General features: G+C 45.8%; 1 protein-coding gene across 1 annotated transcript; it reads right to left on the bottom strand.

The window, feature by feature from the left end:
• Nucleotides 1-647: 647 nt before the first annotated feature.
• Nucleotides 648-6,164, bottom strand: LOC140745160 (uncharacterized). The gene is made up of 4 exons (XM_073076930.1): nucleotides 5,455-6,164; nucleotides 4,203-4,491; nucleotides 1,686-4,118; nucleotides 648-1,280 (listed from the first exon to the last, which is right to left on the bottom strand). The coding sequence occupies exons 1-4, from the start codon at nucleotides 6,162-6,164 to the stop codon at nucleotides 648-650; spliced, it is 4,065 nt and encodes a 1,354-aa protein (XP_072933031.1).
• Nucleotides 6,165-10,316: the final 4,152 nt, after the last annotated feature.

The following is a 10,316-nucleotide window of genomic DNA, read 5'->3' on the forward strand; positions in this document are numbered from 1 at the left end:
ACTTTTTTTTTTTAATGTGTTACTATTTCGCGCCAAAAATCCGCCATTTTGTTTTTTTTTTTACTAACACCTATCTAAGGACACTCGGGTCATTGAGACAAATATAATGACACCTTAACTGTTGAAATTCATCCAGCCGTTTGTTAGATCGGATCAAATAAAGAAAGACAAACATACAAGATACGCGCGAAAAACATAACCCTTCCTTGGCAGTCGGGTAAAAACGCATAATCATTTCATAATGTAATTGTTGAGTACGGGTTTGCAATAAAAACTCCAATTGAATTTTTCTTCCTGTATTTTCTTTTCTTGACCATTTATTCACAATTCTTCTATTTTCCGGAGCGTGCCGGACCCTATTTCTAGCCACCTTAAGTGGCAAAGTGAGTGTTACAACCGACGGGGGGCTAACGCAGCAGTCGCTCTTATTCCCGTCTCGCTCACTTCCTATAGCCCTCTCTCTCTAACACGCTATCTCGCTCATACATGTCCCTCTCTTTCTATCCTAGGGGTTTTTATATTTTTCCTTTATTTATTTACATAAAACTTATTTCTAATACATAACAAAACGTAATATAACATAAACCTTAACTAAATAACAATTTATGCATTTAAAAAACAATTTATAATCACAACTTAAGACTATTTTATTCGCCGTCCGCAACATCCTCCCCCCGGCGCAGCTCCGTCGTAGCCCTCCCTATCTGGAGGACGGCGAGCTTCACCACGGGCCTCCTGAAGACTCCTCCCCGGGTCCTCACGTCTGCTGAGCGTATGATGCCGTCGGGTCCCTCGTGCACTCGCTCGACGATGCCGCGTGGCCATGTGTTGCGGGGTAGCGTGTTGTCGACCACGATGACCAGGTCGCCGACCCGTAGTTGTCGTGATGCCCTTGTCTCTTGTCCTCGAGGTATCAGCGTCGGCAGGTACTCCTTGACCCACCGCCCCCAGAACTGGTCCGCCAGCGCCTGTGCTTTTCTCCACACGCTGCGGTCGGCTTCCTCGCAGGGTCCCGTCAGCGGCAGCCCGGTCGACGACCCAATCAGGAAGTGGTTGGGGGTTAATGCTTCTGAGTCGGCGGGATCCACGGAGACGTGCGTGAGTGGCCGAGCGTTGACACAGTACTCGGCCTCCACCAGCAGCGTTTGAAGGACTTCTTCTTTGGGTGACTTCTCGTTCAGTGTGGTGCTCAGCGCGGTCTTGACTGACCGCACGAGCCGCTCCCATGCCCCGCCCATGTGCGGAGCCCCCGGTGGGATGAAACGCCAGCTGGTTCCATACTGTAGACAGAAGTTATGTAGCTCCGGACCCCATGCCCGGTACGCGTTTCTTAGCTCGACGTCAGCACCTCTGAAGTTCGTTGCGTTGTCTGAGAAGATCACCTGTGGCCATCCTCTTCTGGCGGCCATCCTTCGGAGTGCCATAATTGCCGAGTCGGTCGACAGCGATGACACCAACTCCAAATGCACTGCTCGTGTAGTTAAGCAGGTAAACAGTGCGCACCATCTCTTCTCATGTCGGCGCCCAATAGTGACTGTTAGGGGGCCGAAGTAATCCACGCCGCAGTAGTTGAACGGTCGATGCCCTGGACTTGTCCTCTCTTCTGGTAAGTCCCCTCGTGGCGGTGTTTGCGGCGTTGCTTTCCTTATTTTGCAAAATTGACATTCCTTAGCCATTTTCCTTACTGTCGGTCGTAGTCGAAATATAACGTATTTTTGTCGCAGCTCGTTTACGACCCTCTCGTTGTTAGCGTGTCCGGCGTTTCGATGGTAGTCCATCACTAGTAGGCGTGTGAAGGGGTGACCACCATCCAATATTACAGGTCGGTTCGAGTGCGTCGACGTCTTAGAGGCTCCTATTCTGCCTCGGGCCTTCAGTGTTCCTTCTTCGATGACGGGGTCCAACTTCGCTAGTTTACTATGCCGGTGTAAGTGTTGTCCAGCCCGCAGTCTACGTAGATCTTCGCCGAAGGAGTCCTGTTGTGCTTGTCGTATCCACCGCAGCTCGGCGTCTTGTATGTGGGAGACTTCTAACAGCAGGCTTCTGTTCTTTGTTCTTAGCTTCTGTACGTAGAGTTGAACTAGCGCTGTGGCCCTTATGAGTCGTCTGTAGGCGGAGAACCTCGTTATGTCCGGCAGGCAGCCCATGCGGTCCGTGATGTCGTCTGTGGTGATGGTGTACGCCGCCTCTTCTGAAGTGTCACTGCTTGTAGCTTCGGTAGGCCATTCCTCCTCTGGTAAGCCCAGGAATGACGGCCCGGTGAACCATCGGTCTGCGCCAGTGATCTTCTTCGTTTCGATTCGCGTGGCGTCGTCGGCTACGTTGTCGGCCGTGGGCACCCGTCGCCAATCTTCCACTTGGGACAGCTCGCCTATCTCCGCCAGTCGATGCGCCACGAACGGTGTGTACTTCTTCTTATCGTTCCTTATCCAATGAAGTACCGTCTTGGAGTCCGTCCAGTAGTAGACTCGCCCTGGTTTCCATTCGTGTTCCTTCAGGATGGTGCTCGCCATACGCGCCCCGATGAGTGCTGCCTGTAGCTCCAACCTGGGAATCGTGAGTAATTTCAACGGCGCCACCTTAGCCTTGCCCATGACTTGTACAACTTCCACGGTGCCATCCTTATGGGTGATCCTCCAATACGCCGTGGTTGCGTAGGCCTGTTCACTCGCGTCGTTGAATATGTGCAGCTGTAGCTCTGAGCTCGGAGTCATGTCGCGGCTGTAGCAACGTGGTAAGGCCAAGTTCGAGATGTCTTGTAGTCCGGCGACCCATTGCTGGAACTCTTCGGCTTCCTCCCTAGGTAGCTCTTCATCCCAGCCGACCTTCTTGACCCATAGTTGCTGTAGCAATATCTTCCCGGTGATCGTGTACTGGCTTACGAGGCCCAGGGGATCGTAGATTGACATGACGGCGCTCAGTGCTTCACGCTTGGTCGGTGCTCGCTGTTGACACTTGACTTCGGTGGGGACCCTCTTAATGTCCGTATTGAAGCCTATGGTATCTTCGCTCGGGTTCCACCTTAGTCCCAGGGTCTTCTCCGACTGGTGTGTCGTCAGTTGCACGTTGACATTCTTCGATTTCTTCGTGTCGGGAATACTCGCGAGGACAGCTGGGCTATTGGAGTTCCATCCCCGCAGATTGAAGCTGGCTTGTTCGTGTACATGAATGACGTCCCTTATGACCTTTATAGCTTCCTCTTCTGACTGAAAGCTATCTAAATAGTCGTCCATGTAATGGCGTTCCCTTATGGCTCGCGCAGCTTCCGGGTATCCCTCTTCGTAATCGGCGGCATTCTTGTTTCTCACGCTGTGAGCGAGGTACGGCGAACTCGAGGCCCCAAATATCATTGACGTCATCTTGTACTTGCGCGGGGCTTCACTGGACTCGTCCCGCCACAGGAACATCTGGGCTGGTTGATCTTCGCTACGTATCTTCACTCGGAGGAACATTTCTTCTATGTCCGCCGTCACCGCGATCTTCTTTTCGCGGAAACCAAACAGGATCTTAATCAGAGACGCCAACAGGTCGGGCCCCTCCAGCAGGTAGTCGTTCAAGCTGACTCCGTTAATCTTGGCCGCTGCGTCGAATACCATTCGTATCTTGTTTGGCTTGTTAATGTTGACAACCGCGAAGTGAGGTAAGTACCACTTGACGTTACTTCTTTCTTCGTTGCCGTCGCATGCTTCTGCGTAACCCTTCTTCAGCAGGTTAGCCACTTGAGCGCTGTATTCCTTCTTGAATGTGGGCTCATTTTCCATCTTCTTTTCCAATGTGCGTAACCTCTTGTATGCTTGCTCGTAGCTGTCGGGGAGTGTGGGGTTGTCAGTTTTCCAAGGTAGACCCACTTCGAAGTGTCCGTCCTTCCGTCTGGCGGTCGCCTCGAAGATGTCGCTGGCCCTCTTGTCGTACTTGTTAATCTTCTCTTTCGTAGATACGCCGAGCGAGTCCACGTCGAAATGCGACTCGACGAGCTTCTGTAACTGTATGTCGCCCGTGCAGACGTGAAGCACAGCCGCCTGGTCCTGATAGACGAACCTCCTAGGTACCGACCCATGTAGAACCCATCCCAGCTTCGTTCTTGATGCGGCAGGTTCGTTCTTCTTGCCGGCGCGCAGCTGTCGGGACACTATTAAGTGCCAATTGTCGGTGCCTATTAGTATGCGAGGTCGAGCTTCCCCCGTGCTGATTTTCTCCCTTACGACTCGCAGGTGTGCATACCGCTCCAGGTTCTGAGGTACGCGCTGATGATGCAATTGAAGTCCCTTCACCGTGCGGGCTGTCACGGAGTATGCTTCATGTTCGTGTAGACCTTTGATTTGAATCTTGACCGCCTTGCTGTCGATTCTTCTTTGTTCATTGATACCTCTTATGTTTAGAGGTTGGTTCGGTCCGCCGCTGGTGAGGTGACTTGCCAATTCTTCATCTATAAGGGTTACTGTAGACCCCTCGTCCAGGAGGGCGTGCGTCCTTATCTCCCCCCGTGGACCGCTGAGTTTTACTTCACATGTCTTCAATAGTACCGCTCTTGGTGCCACCTTTGATGTGACGCTCATGACCGCTGCGGGTGCACCCTGATCTGTGCACTCAGAAGTCTCCACCCTCCTGGCGGGCTCTGCAGTCTTGTGTAGGATGGCGTGATGCTGCATGCTACACCCGTCGACTCCGCACGGCTTCGCTCTGCATGTGGTTCTACTGTGTCTTCGTGTCATGCATTTGAAGCATAACCGCTGTTCCTTCGCCCAATTCCACCTGTCGTTGATGGTGAGTTCCTTCAGCTGAGGGCACTTCGGAGTGTGATGGCTTGTAGACTGGCATCGTAGACAGCTAGGTGCTCGCTCTTCACGCGTCGATTCACTCGTAGAATAGACCTTCTCCCGAGGTGCTGTCCTCCTTACTGGCCTCTCCCCTCTGAGAAGCCCCGGAGCGCTGTTCCTCGCCGTGTGCGTGTAGCGTAGTACCCTGTCTGCTTCACCCATCAGGAACTCCGAGAGTATTGTGATTTCGTCGCTGTATGCAATCTTCCCTTCGTTGATCGCCGCGTATTCCGCCCATTTGCTCACCAGGTGAGGGCTTAGCTTCTCCATTACATCCCTTATCAGTAATGGATTTCGTAGATAACCACGGTGGTCCACACTCTTCATAGTGTAGACGACGTTCTGTAACTTGATGGCCAATTCATTCAATTCGCTGCTGGAGTTGCCGACCTTGGGGAGTCTCTTCAGTTCTTCCATTGCTTTATCGAAGATATATTCAGGTCGACCGTATTTCATTTCTAGCGTCTTCATTATGCTGTCCGGGTGAGTCGCCGTGTACAGTTGAGAGAGCACTGTCTCTCTCGCTTCCCCACGGAGACTGTTTCGAAGCCGCAATAAATTTTCTGTGGCGCTGAATTTGTAGAGACGCGTCGAATCTTCTACTGCTGCTTTGAAGGGTAGCCACTCCATGACGGACCCGGAGAATGCTGGGAGCTCCGACGTTTGCCGCGGCGGGGGTCGTACGTGCATCATCTTCTCTAAGGCGTTTGCTAATTGTTCGATGCCCCTTCCCCTCTGCCGAGGCCGTTCCTCCCCCCGTACTTCTAACGGGGGAGGTAGGACCTCCTGTTCCCTGTGTACTTGCGTTCCGGCGTGTTCGTGGCTCTTGTTCACCCAGTCGTGTATTCTTTCTTGGTCGCAGATAGTTTCCCCCCCCTCTTCCGCTTCGATCGCAGAGATTTCCGCTTCTAGCCGCTTCTTTACTAGCGTCTTCTTAAGTTGTATTCTTCTCTCTTCTAATTCAGCTAGCTCCTTTTCCGCTTCGTATTCGACTAGCCTAACTCGTGCCGCGACGCTGACCGACGAACGATGCGAACGTATACTGGGCGCCGCGCTATATGCCGGAGACGTGGGCCGGCATATAGGCGACTTGGAGCGCGACGGTATCTCTTGCGACGTGGGGTGCTCGGGGTGTGCGGTGCTGCGTACAGGTGAGCGCTCGAGGACCCTTCCTGGTGGGATCCTCCCGACGGATGTTCCGGCGGGCGTCCCGGTGAGGACTGCGGTCGATGGCGATCTCGGCGATTCTTCATATATACGGTGGAACAGCCCCCGCCCACCTGGCGGAGGGTGCTCCGATTCGCCGATGCCGGACTCGGAGTGGGTCTTCTTGCTTCGTGTGTTCATTGTAGACGCGCTGGTTGCTTCTTTTTTCTGTATCCGCCGATCGAAGGACCAATGTTGAGTACGGGTTTGCAATAAAAACTCCAATTGAATTTTTCTTCCTGTATTTTCTTTTCTTGACCATTTATTCACAATTCTTCTATTTTCCGGAGCGTGCCGGACCCTATTTCTAGCCACCTTAAGTGGCAAAGTGAGTGTTACAACCGACGGGGGGCTAACGCAGCAGTCGCTCTTATTCCCGTCTCGCTCACTTCCTATAGCCCTCTCTCTCTAACACGCTATCTCGCTCATACATGTCCCTCTCTTTCTATCCTAGGGGTTTTTATATTTTTCCTTTATTTATTTACATAAAACTTATTTCTAATACATAACAAAACGTAATATAACATAAACCTTAACTAAATAACAATTTATGCATTTAAAAAACAATTTATAATCACAACTTAAGACTATTTTATTCGCCGTCCGCAACAGTAATGTAACAAAAGAACATGTGTTCTTTTTACGTTTTTATTTGACACTTCAAGATTATTTACGTGGCGTCATTTTAAATGAATTATTTATTCATTAAATAAAGAGGACGTCAAAAGATGATGGAACAATTATTTTCGTCACCCCTTTGAATGGGTGTTAAATGGAAGAGTATTTAGAAGAATATGAAAAACATAAGCTTATTCTTTTTTTGTTATTAAATGTAAAATTATTTATTTATTGCAACTCAGCCTTTCATTTATTTATTTAAATTGTTTTATGTATTTACATTAAAAACTCGCTTTTAAGAGCATTTATATAATAAAAGATTATTTATGGATTTGATGTCATTTTGCATGATATTGGCCATATCATAGGTGAGCAGCAAAATCACGCCATTGAAAGTCGTCCGCTTCGGTCATATATCTAATTATTTAAATAAGCAAGGGATTATGCAGAGGCAGTTTATGGATGGAGTAATCCATATAACTGTTAATCCAAGTAATCTCGCTAAGCCGCTAATGTCAATTGGTTAGCCGCCGTAATGCTGACTGAATAAACATTTACTTAACTACATAGTAATGTAACCTAGCTGTGCAAGCCTAATAATACAATGATGAATTCCTTGCTATTGTGACGTCATATTAGTGCCTATTACTAATAGTCTTTATCTATATTATTATTAAAGGTATACAAAACTAGATACAATAAAATAAGGAGTTTACTTAAAAAGTCCACTCAGTAGATAATTTAACTTAGACATATCTTTTTATTTTTGTTAATGTAATTAAAACCATATTCACATGTAGTTCCCCCGAACATAAATCCCCCCGATCACTCTATAATCAAATTAAAGTCTTATATGAGGTCGGCTACAGAACTTGTGATCTTATAAATATGTTGGACACTAAGTTAATGTTACAGCCCTTACCGCACTCTTTAAACCAGAAAATAGCAGCGCAATATACCTGTTCACGTACAAAAATACTAATATTTTTGGCACTTGAGTATGAATCTAATACAATGCGTACGAGCGTAATAAATAACGTCTACGAACATCGTAGCTTTTCGTAGCAGGTCTACGAAATCTGAGAAAGAATGAGTTATGATATACAAAGTGCGTTATCGTGTTTTGTTCATATGATTCGGACATATAGTGTGCTTTTCTAACGCATTATAAGCCAGAAATATGCTACACGAACAGTAGTTTTCACTCACGACGTTACACCTAACTAATTTGATATGGTATCCAAATATTTTATGTATATGAAGTCACGATCGCTTCTATTATTATTATACTTACATATGATAAAAATTAACAAAGTACTGATTACTATATATTACATTTCGAACATTTTTTACCGAATAAAATCGATTTAATTTCCATTAAAACAATCAATAACATTGACCCAAACAAATCTGTTAAAGCTCAGCGTGTATAAAATTATTTTGTGACGTAAAATTAACGCTATTGTTCATGTCCGCAACAGTGGGTGTTTACCCAGTCCAGTAGAACCGGCGACCGCTCCACACACCCCGTCCTGAACAAAGGGACTAGTACAGAGTCATAATTTGTAACAATGTCAGTTGTAAACGCTCGGGTCGATTTCGGGAACCTTCATGACAGAATTATGATGTGATACAAATTTACATTTAATAGTTATTGGGCTTATTTCGTACTCGTTTGGGTATTTCATATTGTATTTTTATATACGGTAGTGTTTACTATGACGAATAAAAGATAATTTCTATATTTTATCATCTATTTTGTTACGAAAATCTGCCTCTATTGCGTAAATATCAAACAATAATAAACATAAATTAACTCCGTCGCTATAATGTCTTGTAAAACTAATTGGGTCTTATCCGTATACAATTACTATTACATGTTATCACATATTTTAAAATTGACTAATATGATGACTGTAACGTAACGCTCGTAATGTAATTCGTTAATTTGTAAATATTTCCCTTATTTAATAGCAATGTCCATGCAGATATATTTCAAGCGTGGCTATAGTCAGGTAGTAATTAGTTTTCCATTAGCTGTCTGTCGCGGGAACACGTCGGCCGAGCAATTATCTCGGCGGGTAATGAAGTGGTCGCGCGTGCGGGTGTTATTAATGGCGCTGTCGATGTGTAGTGCGTTTTGTTTTGTTTCTTCAAGACGCGATTGATGGAATGGTTTTTTCAAGGCCTCTACACTTTTGTTTTGTATCGTCTCTTGTTGATATATGGTTGCTAGTTTTTGTAGTGCATTTTACAGGGTGTGTTAAGCTACTGATTCTGGATGTTATCATCGACTGGTATTACTGCTGTCCTCTATTAATTATCAATCTTTTCGATTTTTGCATATCAAAAATGGATATTTGACGATTTCTAGTTACCAGACATTGTGAAATGTGGATAGGTTGGTTTGTAATAAATGTGTGTCGATTGACAAGTGCTAAGTCGTAGCAGTCACCATTCACAGCAAATTGCGATGGATCATGACACGGTCTCTTTCAGTCGTGAGGTGACCGTGCCCAAAAAGACATAAAAATGATTATTGTAAGGGCAACGATGTGAATGCTTTTTTAAACTGTGCTTCTTTACATTTACTTTGAGAATTGCGAAGTATCCAAATGGTACTGAATGCCAAAGGTAATATTGAAACTCTAATATTTTTAATACCAAATACGTAATACCAAAAATATTTTATTACCTTTAGTTTATCGTATGATGAAAATATACTTACATCAAACTCTATGGATTTTCTGAACAAAGCATACCTTGAATTGGATTGGATTGGCACTTGTCTACTCGTATTATATTGGTAACAAAATTGGTGCTGAAATAAAGTCTAGCCGGAGTGTTCGCCAAAAATAACCAGAAGCGAAGTTAAAACTGAATTCAACGGGAGTCGGGGGCGGAAGGCGGGGAGTGATTTAGCCAGTTCCTCCCTCCGGCGATGTGCGCTCGCCACAGGCTAGTGTTACCATCTATAACGATATAATGTTAAGGATACCTTTTTCTTATCCTTCTTTTTTCTTACTTCTTTATTTTTTCTGACGACCTGCGGCGTAGTCACCGATCTGACGCACAAAGGGTTCCGGGTCGGACCCCCGGCCAGAGATACATATATCTGAATTATGATATCAGTCCATAACACCCACAATACAGGGAATGCTAGTGTTAAGCTATGAGTGTAGAAAGCATTTTTTTTTTCTGACAGATTACATGTTACTAAGTGATAGATGTTCTTGTGATCGGATTCAACTTAGTCCTTTAAGGTAGCAAGATACCTGTAGCCGATCGGACAGAATTTCAATCGTCATTGTAGTTAACTAGCGATCTACGTTCGGGCGGCAATAACTGATTGTATGCTAGTTTTCTACCTGAAATTTTCAAGAAGATATGATTAACACCTGCCTCAACAGTACCCTTACCATGAGTTTTTACATTTTGACAAATATGGCTGTTTTGGTATTTGTTTACGTATTTGCCCATACAAATTCCAATCAGCGCCCCAAGCGGATTGCATCAGAACTATAGTGTCAGAAAATGGCGCTTTATGTTTTGGCTCTCTTTTTTGCGAACATGCGAGTCAGACAAAAATACTTGAGCACTTACTTATTGTTACGATTACTCAGTCTACTGAAGAAAACGGAACAGAATAATAAATTGAGTAAACGTAACGTAAAA

Source organism: Epargyreus clarus, unplaced genomic scaffold, assembly GCF_041222505.1.
Source record: "Epargyreus clarus isolate Ecla_fem2 unplaced genomic scaffold, WU_Ecla_fem_2.2 ptg000009l, whole genome shotgun sequence".
Classification (NCBI taxonomy): domain Eukaryota; kingdom Metazoa; phylum Arthropoda; class Insecta; order Lepidoptera; family Hesperiidae; genus Epargyreus; species Epargyreus clarus.